Raw genomic sequence first — 15,975 nt, 5'->3', positions numbered from 1 at the left:
ACGCTTGATACTCAGTGTTAACCCTGATCGACACTTCCCGCTCGCTGAGCATTTTTTGTAGATCAGAATACTGGAGTTGGAAGGCACCCCCAGGGACCACTGAGGCTCACCCGCATTAGGCTCCCTCCGTCCAGGACCCGGAGCACACAGCACGCGCAGGGGACAGTGGAAACGGCAGCGTGCTGACGCCTAGAAGTCACTGGTCTCCCACGTTCTCTCCCACTGTGAGCTGGCCAAGCTCCGAGCCACAGCTCATCCTGAGAAACACGCGGATTTCCTGCAGCCCCTCTGGTCAGGGACTCGGCCGGAGCCTCTGCTGGCTATGTGAGGCAGCCCCGGGCTGTGGGCTCGTTTCCAGTCTGCAAAAAAAAAAAAAAAAAAAAAAATCTCTGTAGGTGCTTGTCTCTAAGCTGGAGGAATTAGACTCACCTCCCAGAAAGAAAGAGGGAGGCGGGCCAGCTGCTTTCATCTTTTAGAAGAGCACAAAAAACAGCTAAGGTGAAGGTGCGAAGTCACTTGGTAAGTCTCCTTCTCCTGAGCCCAGTGCAAGGAGGAGGGACTGTGAGAGCGGCAGCCCCACTGTGTGGAGGGCCTTGGACGTGCTGATCTGGGTGCTCAGTGGGCCCGACACGCCCCCCGTCTTGAAGGGCAGGCACATTCTGAAGAAGCCAAGGGGAAATGCAAAGTGAACCAGTGCTTCGGGGAGTCAGTGCTCAGAGCCCCGTTAAGGCTTTCTCCAGGCGTAGACGTGTGTTCAGCCACAAGGCAGGGGCAGGGAGGGACACACCATCGTTTTGGGGTAAGGAACACGGCTTCTCATCTGGAGCACGGCACGAAGTCAGTAGGGACAGCATAGCCCGTCCCTCCTCCTCCTCCCCCTCCCGAAGTCCACATCAGCAGAGCACATTCAGAGCAAGTCCAGCCTGAGCTGTGCCCGGTAGCCCCTCTGCAGCTCTGAACGCTGGCCAGCATCTCCCTACGTACATCAAGACTCCCAGGGAGTCAACTGGAACTACAGTTCCGTATAAAACCCAAGCTGACTGGGAGCCCCCTCTGCACCTTGAAACGAAAACCAGAACGTCGGCAGCTCTCTTCAACAGGATGAGGTCTTTATCCAACGTCTCCCACAGGGTCTGAAATCCAGAATGGCACTCTGCTCTAAGGAGAGCCCATGTGCTCACAGTTTAGGTTAGGACGTGAAAATAAGAGCCCTGCTGTTGGGAAAAGAACCACAAGGTTTAAAATTACATCAGTCCTTGGGGTGAAATTGCTGTATTTATACTACAGGGTGTCGAGGACTGTGCGTGTGTGTGTGTGTGTGTCTGCATGCACACCACCCCTCTTCCAGGGTGTCTGCACATCCTGAAAGACAGAAGACTGGGTTAGAGGCCAGAGTCCTCCGCTGCACTCACCGCCATCACTCACCTGCCACAGGACCTTGGCCGCACGCACTGTGCAAAAGGCAGAGATGTGGTGCCACAGAGTCTGCGGCTCGAGGCCTCGGCCCGCTGCGCCCTGGCTCTGTGCCGGCCCACGGCCAGCTGCGTCGGTTAGTCTTCCTGGACCGCTTTCTTTTCTTCCATAAAATGGAGTCGGCGCCTGCCTTAACGCGTAGTAAGCATCAGCGATGCTTACAAAGTCTGGCAGACGCTTTAGCAGTTCTCAGTAATTGTAACTGTGGATGGTCCTTTCAGAGCCCTGTTCCCTGCCGAGTGAGATGGGGACGGGAGCCTCCAGGGCTGTGGGCGCAGTGACAGGGAGCACAGGGAAGGGCGAGCAACAGGACGCAGACCGTGGCCGCAGGGACTGCGGCTGCTCAGAGGCGGCCCGGGGCCGGGGGTCAGGGAGGACGCCTGGGCGCTAGCCGTGGCTCTTCCGCTAGGCTTTGGTTCAGCCGACTCTGTGCCCCGGAGGGCCACACGCAGTCCCTGTGCCACCTCCCTCAGACAGCCGGCTTCCGACCGCGGGCCAGCCACCTAGGCCTCCCTCTTCAGAACAGCCTCCATGGTTCCTCTAACTGGAAATCTCTGTGTTTCTAAATCACATTAAGAGATGAGGCGGAAACTCAATGGCTAGGAAGGGACTTGCTGGCTCAGGAGAAGACGGCTAGGACAGACGGGCAGCGGGAGGGCGCACCAGCTCAGAGTCGGCGAGAGGAGACCAGGGAGCGCTGGGGACCATGGCGTGAGCCCTGCGTCTTCAGACACCCGGGTGGGGGAGGGAGAGGCGTGCCGAGCTTGGGTGCTGTCTACCTGACCCTCCGTGGGAGCGGCTTCGCAGACCTGTGGGTTAAGTAGGGCTCCTCTTCTGAACAGCCATGAGATGCTGGGAGAGTCCTCATTTTTAAGTCTTCTTTCTCATCTGTAAAATGGGAATGACACACCGAAGCAGGCTGTCGGGTGGGTTGACACAGCACACGTGCGGGGCCGGTGGAGCCCCCGGCGGGAGGTAAATGGCTCGCTGAGGTGCTTCCCCAGAGGTGACAGACTCCACGCTGGAGGAGCGGGGATGAAGCGGCTAGATGTTCATCTTTCCTCAGTGTGGAGCCTCTCATGAGGTCTGGGACGCTCTGCTCTGCCCAGGTTCCGCGTCACAGGTCCAGAGAGTTTCCCTCAGGCCTCTTGCTGCAGACTGCACCGGCGCTCCTTCACTCGGCAGCTTCTTCAGGGTTTTCCTTTCCACAGAGCAACCGCCTGAGATGGGTTCAGTCTGTTGTGGAAAGGGGGACAGAACGCCCTCTTCTCGCCACGATGAGCCGAGTAGCCCTCCATGAAGTGCAGCAGAGGCAGGAAGACCGGCACGCGAGCCCTCCCCACCGCTCGAGGGAAGACTGGAGGGGGACTCCCCGCACAAGGCGGTGTTTGAACCCTGGACCGGGTGCTCACTTACAAGGGACACCGAGTGCCACCGGAATGACTGGTAAAGGGTGGGGACCAGGCCACTCAGGTCTCCACGTGCAGCTAGGTCACCAGCCTAGGGGACGCGACGGCCCTACTCTGTCCAGCGCAGTGAGCAAGTCTCTTCTTTGGAACCCGGAGTTGTGCCAGGAAGCCCCCTTGCAGGGAGTGGGGACCTTGATAACGGAAAGACATTCATTTTGATGAGCACAGGCTAAAACACCCCCTTTGATACGGCAGGTGTGTGATACTTTCAAAGCTGGGGTTTAGTGATGGGTGAGGGTACGTAAGCTTGGAGTATGCGGTTAGGCCAGTGCCAGACAGCCCGGAGAGAGACAGAGAGAGACAGAGGCAGGGACAGGGAGACAGAGGGGGAGGGAGGGGGAGGGAGGGAGACAGGCTCTGGAGTCTGCAGGGAGTGGGACCGGGAAGGGACAGAGTCGGGGCCGAAAAGCAGGGCGCCCCACTGGAGAGACGGGAAGGGAGACCCAGCAGCCGATGAGGCCTGGGGGACGAGACCATCCCCTGGGGATGGTGCACAGAAGTGCCGTGAGAACCCTCCTTTGCCCAGCAGCCCCCTCCCCGCACCTGTCTCTCTGCTCGTCGTAGTCTCGAAGCGCCACCTCCCTCTTGTACCCAGGCCGCCTGCTCACGTCTGGTCTGGTCCTGGTGCTGGGAACTGCATGGGGCTTCTCAGTGCATCTCACTCGAGATGGAGTCATCGAGACTAAGGAGGGTCCCTGAGTCCTCCAGCGCCTACCTCGGGGGCTGCACTAGACACAGGCAGGGCGGGGAGGAACTGAACCCACGGGAGGGAGTGGGAACCGAGCACACGTCTGCTTGACTTACTCTCATCTCAGCGGCAGAGGGAGGCAGAGAATCAGAAAAGATGTGTGTGAGCCGTCCACACACCAACAAGCAGGCCTGTGTAAAAAGGCACCGGACACAGAAGGTATTGGTATAAGCAGCAATTTGAAAAGCTCCTCAGAAGCACACAGGCCGTCCTGGAGACTCCGTGGCACGGCAGAGGCAGGACTAGGAATGCTGGCCTGGAGCACGACGAAGCTACGCGGGCGCAGAGAGCTGGCTCTCCAAAGACGACACGCATCAAAAAGTGACTTTTTTCCTGATCCTTCTTTGGCATATATATTCTTCCTAAGTGTGGGGTTGAGTTCAAGGTCTGGCTCTGTGCTTTTGGATAACTGCTTTGCTCTAGACCTGAGAGATGAGAGGGACAGAGGACACACGCCAGGAACCCGGATTTCAGAGAACCGAGACGAGGGGCAGGAACCCAGGCACAAGCTGCAGCTCCAGAGAGTCAAACCGTGGCCTCCACGGCGCCAGCGCAGCCTCTCTCTTGCACAGCCAGGCCCTGGGTGTGGGTTGAAAAGTGAGTTTGCAAAGCAGAAGGGAGAGCTGAGGAACCCGAGGCCACCTGGTCCCCGCACTCTGGGCTGGGTCACAGGACCCGGCACCCAAGGCACCTCGCAGGGAGGCCCGGGCTCAGGCACTGGCTTCATTTCCTAACGCATCCCCACTCCTAAGGCACTTAGAGGTGAGGGAAAGCCTCACTTGCAGAACTGCATTTCCAGGAAAAAATACGGCCGCCTGGTTTCCTTCATCTGTATTGAGTTCTGTTCTCTCGGTACCTGCTTTACTGTGTGTAAACTCATGTGTGTGTGTGTGTGTGTGTGTGTGTGTGTGTGTGTGTCTGAAAGAGGAACGTCTTCCATCCAAAAGTTTCAACCAATGCATGCCTAGCTTACCTGATAATTCAATTTTTTCTCCCTTTACTAAGCCTTCTCAAAAGTTCCTACCTTGCAGCTTCTCACTTTTTACTGATCCAGGCCACCATTCAGTGTCGGTGTTGGACTAACAGCACACAGAGAAACGGGAGTCAGGAAGGAGGCGGGGAGAGATGGGCTGGTCTGTGAACACCAGTCCCCAAGGGTGAGCACGACTGGACAGATGGGCCTGTCAGGAGAGCGGCAGACTTCACGCCCTCCCCCACCCCAGCGCGTTCTCGGCTCAAGCCGTCTCTTTCCAGGGTCTTGATATTTTGCGGCCGTTGTAGTGTATTTTGAAAACTCCCACTACTGTTGTGAGATCTGCATGCAAGTCTAAAGTCAATCTTCCGGTGAATAATACAACAGGACAGCTGCCCAGGGAGCCGTGGGAAGAGGAGGGTCCCTCTGGCACCTGGGCCGCGAGGGTGAAAGAAGTGGCGGGCACTGCGTCCGACACGGCGTCCGCTTGTATTCGCCATTTATTAGAAAAATCAGATTTTTATTTTACACAAAAATTACCTTAAAAACAGTAAAATTTACCAAAAACTACTGAATCTCAGGCAGAATGGTTACTACCAAGATGCAGATTTACACGGTAAACCTGAGGGCCCAAAACATTCAACTCACAGCAAAACCTTACATCTTCAAATAATCATTATCAGAAGCAAAAACCAACTATGTACATGTTTCAAAAGACGTGACAAAGACAAAATAATGGATGCTAGCTGTCACTGTGAAGCTAGCTAACAAAAGAAAATGCCTCTACTCAGGGTTGGCCCATTACTTTGCTGAGAGTGAAACATTTGAAGAGTTTTTAAAAATATCTGAGCATAAATATTTAGGGTTACACACAACACACATACGCACAAACACATCCATTTTAATTCTGTGCCCCTTTGTATTTTTAAAATTGCACCGTCTCTGTCAGAGATAGTATGTAACATGCAGGAGGCATTCCTGTTTTTCTCAGCAGTGGCGTGTTACACAAGTCAAACGCAAACTTAAGAATGAATTCAGTTCAGCTGGAAGCCACTGCCACTCAGTACTTTGGCTCATATATTCTGTTAATGCTTTAGGGGTTGATGAAATTGTTCACATAAAAAAAAGTTGGAGAGAACGCAGTCCATTACCAAAGGTACTTGGTAGACAGTCCCCAGTGCATGCAGCAGTGCTGGGCCGGAAACTGGAAGGAACCAGTTAAACAGCACAGCAGTGTTCCCCCTGCTTCAACTTCCATATCCAGCTGAAGATAAGAAGTAATTATATCCAGGGCATTTTGCAGCAGTTATTAGTTTATGCCATTTCATGTATATAATGTCTTCATAATTCACACCAGGATGCAAAGTAACTCCTCTCCTCTCCTCTCCTCTCCCACCAGCCTTCCTCTTGTTTCCAGAAAGAAAGAAACACTGACGCAATACGTAGCTCCTGAAAACAAAGTGGGTCTCCAGTTATAGTCACGGGCTGCTGGCAGGGATGAGGGATCACGGGACCAGCCCTAAATTCTGCAGGATGGGACAAGAGAACTAAGCAGTCAGGCACAGTGATGGGCTCTGGCTCCCCCCAAGATACGTGCCCGAGGGTCACTGCACGTCCTCCAGCACAAACACACTCTGTTGCCTCACAAATTCAAGGAAGCAGGCGAGTGGAGAGGGAGAACAAAATTCCTTATCGGACGGGACAGTGCGAAGGGACAGTAAAGATGGAAAGAGCATTTCAATGAAAATACGAGGAAGGAAAGCTGTTAAGCCCTCGAGGATGATTGTTTCAGTGGTTTCCGAGCCCGTCGATATAACGCAAACCCTAATTAAGCCACAGGACTCGACTCACGAGACGCCCAAAGGACAGAAACAAGTATTTCACTATCAAACAGCAATGTTAAGCCAGTAACTCACTGCACTTACGCTGGAGCTAAGCCACAGGGCTGGGACCCCGAGGACCTCTGTGCACCCTGTTTAGCACAAACATCTGCTGAGTGACAGCAAGACGTGGTGCTATCTGGGGGAGAGATCGAAGGCTGAGGATGAAGGATGAAACGCCGTGTCTAAGTGCCACACAGACGTACCCCGACACAGGTTAGGGAGGGAACACCTTCCTTACCAGGAATGCTCAGAACCACCTAGGTTTGCAGACCGAGGCTGAGCATTCAGTTTTCTTTGAAATGTTATAACTAAGAGAATGGAGCACTCCGCGATTACAAGTGAGGAATAAAACAGAATGCCTATCCCAGCGCTAACCCGCAGCCTCTGGCGACTTTGGAAAAACACTAAACATATCCAGAACTAGTAAGTTACATTTTGCACACACAGGGGTGTGTGTCTGTGTACGCAAGCTCGTCTTTGTGCTTCTGTGTCTCCTTGTGTGTGGATGTAAGTAAATGAATCAATGCCATTGTCAGCATAAGCCTTAAACTTTGTTCTGAATAACATCTATATTTTTTTGGAAAATACATGATACATTCTTGGAAATCAAGTGCCACCTAAAGTCTCAAAATTATAAGTGAACAAACTTTATTTTCTTCGTTTAAAATCCTCTTATATGAATACAAACACTTGCAAAATGAAGATCTGCTCCCACAGAGCGGTAGAGGTGGCATCAAACACCAGACTTTTGCACATTAAGTGGGTGGCCTCAGAGTCCATGGCGTCAGTGCCACATCATTCGAAAAGCTCCCCAACACTGACGCGTGGGGCTGAAGCAAAGAAGAGGTCCAAAAGCTACGGCGTCAAGAACAGGGACCACACCCTGCTGTCTGGAAAGCAGCTTACAAAATTCACCATTGAGCCCGACAGTAACTCGCTTCTAGGGTTTCAACAGTGGGTGCGATTTAGTTAGTGACTTTTGCAGGTAAACAGAACCAGTGACTAGCCGTGGAGAAGGTCCAGTCTCAAAGAAATGGTAGCAAATCTGAAAACTGTTTTTGAAAACTCTTTCTTATAGAAGAGGGTGGGATTTTTCATACAAATTATGGCTAATTACATGGCCCAAAACATTTAAACATACGTCCATGTATCATATTCATGTTCCAAATGTCAGATAATCCTATCCAACAGTGGACTCGGTACACATGACAAGTCTATTGTGAAACACAGATGCAAAACATTAAAATGATCAACTCACATTAAGAAAATTGAAAATAACAGAAAACCCTAGAGAGAGTGAGAATCTGTTTTCTGAAGCCCTAGAGGAACACTTCGTCAGTTACGCCTGGGACCCTGAGAACTCGAGTGTTCTGACTAAAGGCAAGTTTTGGTAAGAATTGCGTTTTTACACTTGTTTACAACAAAATAAACAATGTTTTAGGCAGCCTTTGGTGTCTTGTGTGTTTTATAGTTAGTATTACTCAAATCTCGTCTGATGTGAACAATTCTCTTCTCTGCGGACCAGTCCAGGGGTGAGTGGCAGGTGAGGGAAGCTGCATTTTGCTGTAATTTAAAGACCCACTTCATCCTCTGGAAGGGGCAGAGCACGAAGCACTGCACCTCACGGTTCCGTGCGCCTCCCAGGTCTGTCCAGGCGCGGCTAGCAGATCCCTTCACGGCTACGTCCAGAGCGAGGCGGCAGCACGACGCCTGGGCCCGTCAGAGAAACCGCATTGGAAATGCACATTCCCCCGAACGAGTCAGTCGATTTTATTCATTTTACAACATGTGTGATAATCAACGGCCAAGCACAAAGCTCTTTATAAAAAAGAGCAAAATGGACTCCAGGAAAGTTGGACAAAGGCATGAGATGCATTTCAGTTAAGTGGACCTACTTCTTTCTGAGCTTTGAGAGCTCATCTGAACCACCGCATAGAGGCTGAGTGTTTTACATCATTATCACATCTAGAGATCATGCAGACGGAGAAGAAAAGTGTTTGGCTTAACTCTTACTTCTACAGAGTGTTTTACAGGCAGTTTTAAAGACCCAGATCTGCGCCTGCCCCTCCACCACAGCTCTGGGAGCAGTTAGCACAGCGACAGCAGGGCGACCAGGGAAGAGAGAGGCAGACGATACGGCCGTCCTCTTAGAAGGAAACCCCCAAATATTTTAGGGCATGAAACACAAGGCTTTTGTTATCCAAAAGTAATTAGTTGCAGAGTACAAAAACATTTTGGAGCAGAATGCACACAAATATGAGAATCAGAAGCCGCCCAAACCAAGCATATTAATAATAAATTCTTAAAGAAATGCATGTGTTCCCTGTACCTTACAAAAATCATTCCCACAGATTTTGAATCCAAGATTATATAATAGAAAATATTTATGTGTTTTACATTGAATATAAAAATTACTAGCAAATAAAAAAGGCTTTGACGATACACAAGAGGACCTTTCAGCGGACACATTCATTTTTAGGACGCCCCGAGGGTGACGTGCCCTAAGTACCCTGCTCCTGCTCCAGGTAAAGGCCAAAGGCAGGCACTTCCTCAGCGTTCATCACTGTCATTAAAGGAAGACTCAAGGAAGCTGGGACAGGAAGTAAAAATTGAGCTGAGAAGGAATTCTGCCAAGCACAATGCACCCTGCTTAAAAATATTTAAGAACAGAAATCAAAGACAGTGCTGAGGGCACATCAAGGGACTTTATACTGATGCGTTTATGGTCTAGGTGACAAATGTCACAACAGGAAGTCCGCTAAAACAAGTGTGCAAATAAGTAACAGGGGCTGGGGGGGGGGGAATGTCTACTCTTTAGGGTGTAAACTGCAGCAACGTCACGCCCCCATTCACCCTCCACGTGCACCTCGGACATCTCCGTAAGTTAAAGATCAGTGACTCACAAAACTTTGTTCAGTGTTAACACTTTTTTACCTGTTTAATTTAGGGATAGACACTGAGTTTCTTTAATAAGACATTTGGTTCTAGTTACTCACAAAGATCCATTTTTCATCCTTGTAACTCAGGAAATTTTAGTTCTCATTTAAAGCCCTGGAGTGTTCTCTTAGAAATGATTTGCCCTTTAGGTCAACATTTATCTAAGCACGTCTGCAGACGTTCTGTTACAGGAGGAGGAAGGGTACTGAGCAAGCTTTCCTCGGCGATCAGGCAGCTCCGTTTTAGGGACTGGCACCCTTCCAGTTCAGGAGGAAGCGTTTCCAGGTAATTACCCATGAGCTCCAGATGAGTAAGGTTCGACAGCTCACCCACGTGAGGGGACAAACTCATCAGGCTATTTTTCCCCAAAAGTAAACACTGCAGCTTTTTGCACTGAAACAGCCCATCTGGTAGCATCTCAATCTGGAAAGGGAGAAAAAGAAGCTAGTAAAACTGGTTTTGGATGGCCTACCACAACATATTTGTTTATATACACCCTTACATTCCCCCCCAAAACATCTGAAGTGGACAGAGACGATTTTAAAGGAAAAATAAGGACATCCCGACATGGAGTCAGGATTGAAGCCACCACGAACTTCTAAATCCCTGTTATACACAAGTGGGCAACCGGTTTGGCTCGGAACGTTCTAACGAGCAGTTCTCAATTCTCAAAGAAAACCTCTCTGTCACACATTCATCCCTAAGATAAAAAAACAAACCAGTAACTCAGGAGAATCATAATTATTCTTGAGTCTTAGATCAGAAATAAATCGATCTCAAGAATCCTCATACGGAGTTTGCTGTGTGATGTAAGGGGCTCCACCGTCAAGAACGTCCTGAGAACAGACACAAGGCTATTTGTAAGGGTTTCATAGCATAGACTGAAAACTCGATTCTGTTAAAAAAAAAAAAAAACGTTGACAGAAGCAGAGACCAAAAGATATAATACATACATATGTACAGTTCATTCCCCTCTACATACACACACACGAGTTTTCACTCTTCCTCCTCTCTGGGAGCTTTGATTAAACCACATGACAGAGAGATCACTTTAAATACGATAACCCGCCTGCAGTTAGGTCAACTCTCGCAGCGGCTCGGCTGCACTGCTCCGTCTCTGGTGTGAAGGGTGCCATGTGAGTTTCCGGGGGAGCCACAGTGTACATATAAATGCACAGGATTTACTGGGGAAAGAGCTCCAGCGAGAGGCCGAGCATGCACAGTGCCCTTCACCCTCATCCTGCCACTGAGGGGCACGTTTGCCCCGGGCAGAGCGAGCTGCACACACCCCGCCCTGCAACGCTCGGCACAGAGATGCAGCAGAGAGATGAGACAGAAGAAATGTAACCTTTCTGATCAGAGACACCTGCAGCTCAGGAGCAGGGTCGGTGAGCAGAGGGAACAATCAAGTCCTGCGCTGTGAGCTCAGGGTTGAGAGTGCCCTTTGATGCCGAGGCAACGACAAGCAAAAATGAGTTGGAAGGATGGAAGGCTTAGCTCACCTGTATTCAGTGGACGCCTGCTGAGCGCCTGGGCGGGGGTTGTGCCAGGTTCCCAGCCAGGTGTCGTAGACAGAGCGCTGAGTGAGACAGATGGGTCTTTGGGACCCATGCAGGGTCTTTCAACATTGGCACTGTGGACATTTTAAACGGCATAGTCTTTTTATGGGGGTGCCCTGCATACTGGTCAACGTTCAGCAGCCTCCCTGGCCTCTGACCGCTAGACACCAGTGCCACTCTCCTCCAAAGCTGTGACAACCAAAAACGTCTCCAGGCAAACGTCTTCTCGGGGGCAAAACTGTCCCAATCTGAGAAGCACTGGTCTAACAGGGGAGAGAAGTAGCAAACAATCATAGCAATCACCAGTCTGCAACGGCTGCCATGCAGAAGAGTGCCCTAGCCAGGGCTGCACCAGGGAGTCCCAGTCTCCTTTCTGCGGTCGGTCGGCTTCCAGATCCCAGCAGGTACCTTGCTTGACTGGACTATTTCCTGCTGAACACCCTGAGCCATTGCCTCCCTCTCCTTCTGTCCGGCTGTCGGTACTACCCTGTCTTACCGATGGTCCTTCGAATCTCAGAATTTGTGATTTGAGTGACTTCCCAGCCCCCAGTCCAGGCAAGGGATTTCGCCAGGTAATGGGAGTGCCCCTCTGGGGTCAGCCCCTCAGTTGTGTTGCTTTCGTGAAAGGAGCTAAGGGTGTGGCTAGAGGCATGCTCCCTGAGGGTCAAGTGTCCCTTTCAGGGGCTTTCTCTTGGGATCAGCAGCCAGCTAAAGCACAGGACCTCAGCTCACCTGCTGGAATTCATCCTTGCTAAAGGAGGCGGGGGAGCTGTGTTAGAGACTTGAGCAGTTTTACCCTGAAAAATCTACTTACACATTTTGCCTGAGCCAGTAAAATTTAAAAAGAAATGTTTAGATGGCATTTATTTATACTGAATTCATTAAGCATGCTCTTTCTTAGACTATATAATATGTGAGTCAGGAAGGAAAAAAATTCCCCAGTGGACTAGTGATTTCTTCTCAAAAATCAAAAGAAATATTTACAGACCATCAGATGATAAACTTTATAAACAGAATGGTTTTATAGGATAAATTTTATACATACATAAACTGAAAAAAAAAACCAACCATACTAATGGCTACATGACCACTCTATATCCTAGAATTTCCTTACAACCAAGTGTCTTCAACAAAATCGACTGGACCCCCAGAACATGCAGGGAAGGGTGGCTCTTTCTCTGTGTCCACGGCTGACACTGATAATTAAACATTCCCCTGTTTCCCAGAGGCTGGGACCCCACTTCAGAACTCCTCAATGTCAGATTTCCTGTTTTTCTGGCCATTGACACATGCTGTCTCGGAACGTGCCAACCTAATCTATGAAATCCAATCATTTCAAGAAACAAAGTTGCGTTATTTCCGTATTAAGTAGTAATGTCAAAACCAACAAGCAGCACTGCCAGATAAATGGTCTTCCAAAGAAATTCCTGTATTATTCACCTTCTGGCTAAAGTCTTCCAATTAATTAAAGAAATGCATTCAATGCAGAAAAGGAGAAATTGGAAGACCTAGGTGTAAACTGAAATGGTTTTTAAGATGTGAGCAAAGCTATTACATCCTCCCCCTTCCCTGTGCTTCTCCGTCACATTTAACACCATCATTGTCCAACTATGCTTTGGCACCAGATAGAACTGGGTGCTGCCTCTCCCTCTCCCATCATCCACACACACCACCGCTTCCCAGGGATCATCATTTGGACCAGTGCGTCTGCGATGTAGTAGAAAGAGCACGCGAGCCGGAGCTGGAGCGTGGGGTCCACCCCAGATCCATCCCTGGGAAGCTTTGGATCTTGGGCAAACTGCTCTGAACCTCAGTTTCAGGACCAGCAAAATGAGGGCAGTGGACTAGAGCAGAGGTTAGCAAAGTTCTTCTCTAAAGGAGCTGGACAGAAAATATTTTAGGTTTTGCGAGCCAGGTGGCAAAATTGAAAATATTATGTAGGTACTTGATGACTTAAGAGGGAAAAAATTTCATGTTATATTTTTAAGTGATGAAGTTAAAAATATAAAAACAATTCAGTACAATTTTTTTGGAATACAGGCCCGCTAATGAGAACAATGGAATTTATTCATGAACACTGAAATTTGAATTTCCTATAATTTTCATATGTGATAAATATTATTATTCTTTTGATATTTTTTCCCACAACCACTTAAAAACTTAAAAACCATTCTTAAGTCAGGCTGTGGGTGGATCTGGCTTGCAGGCTGTATGTACTTTGCTGACCTCAGGACCAGGTGACCCACAGTGTTCCTTTCAGATATGAGCCTTTGTCTCCTGGTTTTAATCTATATTCCTACTTCTGAACCGTAACTGATTAAACCTCCCCATGGGGTTTCGTTCCTCGACTGCCCTCTCCCAACCCTTCTGAATGCTACCACCAGAGCCTCCTTTGAAGGTACCAGTTCAGGCTCACCAGCACTTTCAAATTCAGGTCTGATCCCGGCTACTACCCAGTGACTCAGCACTGAACTAGACTGGCAGACTTCAGGGCACTCTCCTCCCGACCCACCTTCTGAAGGCTCTCATCTCTTACTCCATCGGGGCATGCCTACTGCAGTCCTCTGGGCATGACCTCTATTCTTTCACATCACCCCATTCAGTGTTCCCAGCAACACTCTTCTCCAAGAGTTACCACGAAAAAGAATGCCCTGCTCAAATACGCGTGGCAACCGTTGTGCACCACACCTCCCTCTCAGAGAAGCACAACGCATGCTCACGGATTAAAGGCTTTGAGGAGTCCTGCAGCAAAAATATCATAAACGTGTTTAATGTTTTTTTGTGATAAGAACCATTACTACCCCGTGGAAGAAGCTCTGGAGTGCCCTCTCAGTGCACGTCTGCCATGTGGGGGCTGCCCAGCATCCTGATGTCTAGAGAGTTCCCTGTCTCGTCTCGGTGGGAAGCAGAGCCCACTTCCCACTAGAGGAACTGTATTTAGCATCTGTAACTGAGTTAGTATTTGTTTCCTCCATCTATATACGTGACACAATGCCTAAGTCTTTGGAGAAAAAAAGAGTCTTTAAAACCTCTTTTTTCAGGAATCTTTACCAACCTCCATTCCAAATGGAGGCGTTAAGTCACATTTCTGAGTATATGCATATCTAAATATTAATACAGCCAGTTTGATTTTTTGTTTGTTTGTTTTTGGAGTTTTTTGGGAGGAGTTAATTAGGTTTATTTATTGATTTTTTTTTTAGAGGAGGGACTGGGGATTGAACCTGGGACCCCATGCATGCTAGGCATGCACTCTACCACTGAGCTATACCCTCCCCTTTTATTTTCGAATTTTTACAAATATTTTGTTCTACTTCATAATATCATGAGAATCTCAAGGTTTCAAGAAGGAACTCTGAAGAAATTATTTAAATCCCTACGTGAAACATGAATCCTCATTCCTTCAACAATATTCCTACCAAGGGACTGACCATGTATATCTGAACAGTTTCATGAATAAGAAGATCACTTCTCCCTTCTCAAATGTTCATTCAGTCTTTAGACAGCTTTTTTGGGAAGATGAGAAAGCTTTTACTGATTGTCTAAGTTCTAACATTTACAGCTACTCCCAATAAGCTTTCTTTCCTATGTAAGTCTTCCAAACATTTGAAGACCAATACTGTGGACTGTTCTCTCGCCCTTCCCTCCCCAGTACTTCCCATCATTAGGCTACACTGTCCCATTAGAGAGGAACTTGTCCTCTCTCTGGCTGTTGTCTTCCAAGTGAGTTCCTGTTCCTCCACATCCTTAGTAGGTAAGACTCTTTGTGGTTCTAAGGATGCTCAGCATCTGCTGGTCACCAGATTCTGGAGACAATGCAGCTAAAGGCACCACTCTACTCTGGCCATGAACTGTCCCCAGCATAAGGCTCCTCACGTGCTACCAAGTACCTCCCTTATTCAAGACAGACTGTATCTGACACTCACGCCTATTCTCTCTGTCAACCAAGATCAAGAAGTAAATGAGCTTGGTATCAAAAGTACCAACGTCTTACAGTTTCACTACCTTAAGGCAGGAAAAAAAACATTAACCTGCTTATACATTTAGATAATTCAAGAGCTGCTAACAATTTAATCAGCTCCAACTTTCAAAACTTCATGGAGTGATTTAACTGTACAACAACTTGGTAAAACCGATGCCTTTCAAAATAATTATATTTTTTATGATAGGTTTAACAATGGAAAAGGTGTCACCAAAATACTAACATTAATCAACTGCATAAATCAATGACACTAACGGTAAATCTCGAGACCTGTAGTTTTCCAAGGTGGTCGCTTGACCAGTGGCATCAGCTTCCCTTGAGATTTTTAGAGCTTCAAACTCTTGGGTGCTACACCAGACCTGCTGAATCAGAAACCCTGCAAGTGGGGCCCAGAAATCAGTGTTTTAACAAGCCCCTCAGGTGATTCTGGTGTACACAGATAATCCAGATCAGGCTTAAAGGAGTTTGAAAACCTCATAATCCTTTAAGACCTGAAGTTTTTTGTGTTTTATAATGGCTTCTAATCTTGTGCATATGAGTAAAGTCACAGAGTTCTAAAAGCATGAATTTTGCTCTTCTTCCCTAGATCTTCGGTATTTTCCCAACAATCCATGGTTTCTGAAAATACCGTCAGGTGATTAATGTGTTTATCAGCCAACACCATGCTTACAGCTATATTTAGCATAAAATACGAATTACAAAGGAGGTAACACCTTTCGGGGTCGGGTAGAGGGAAGTCATCCCCATGTTCGACTAGAGAGGGGGCACCTCCATCGTCTGGCAGACCTGATTTCTGACAGGTTCTTCTCCTTCTTCCTGTGCAGATGTTACCATCACTCTCTTGCCCTTCCAGCCAGCATGGTTTTTGTTTTTTCCCTCCTCCTTCACATTTTAACCTAGGAAACTACTCATTTATTTTGTTTTTTCTTGTTTCAGCAAAGTTAAGTTTTCCTT

The 15,975-nt window shown here is 48.5% G+C and overlaps 1 protein-coding gene across 2 annotated transcripts in view; it reads right to left on the bottom strand.

The window, feature by feature from the left end:
• Positions 1 to 5,145: 5,145 nt before the first annotated feature.
• Positions 5,146 to 15,975, bottom strand: part of LRRC8B (leucine rich repeat containing 8 VRAC subunit B) — a 63,032-nt gene continuing 52,202 nt past the window's right edge. For both annotated transcript variants that reach the window (XM_074369889.1, XM_074369890.1), the window contains exon 5: positions 5,146 to 9,906. In XM_074369889.1, coding sequence (XP_074225990.1) covers positions 9,634 to 9,906 — 273 coding nt within the window. In that variant the 3' untranslated portion in view covers positions 5,146 to 9,633. The remainder of the gene's footprint in view (positions 9,907 to 15,975) is intronic.

The sequence above is a fragment of the Camelus bactrianus genome, chromosome 9 (assembly GCF_048773025.1).
Source record: "Camelus bactrianus isolate YW-2024 breed Bactrian camel chromosome 9, ASM4877302v1, whole genome shotgun sequence".
Lineage (NCBI taxonomy): Eukaryota > Metazoa > Chordata > Mammalia > Artiodactyla > Camelidae > Camelus > Camelus bactrianus.
This window is presented reverse-complemented; position numbering and strand designations above follow the sequence as displayed.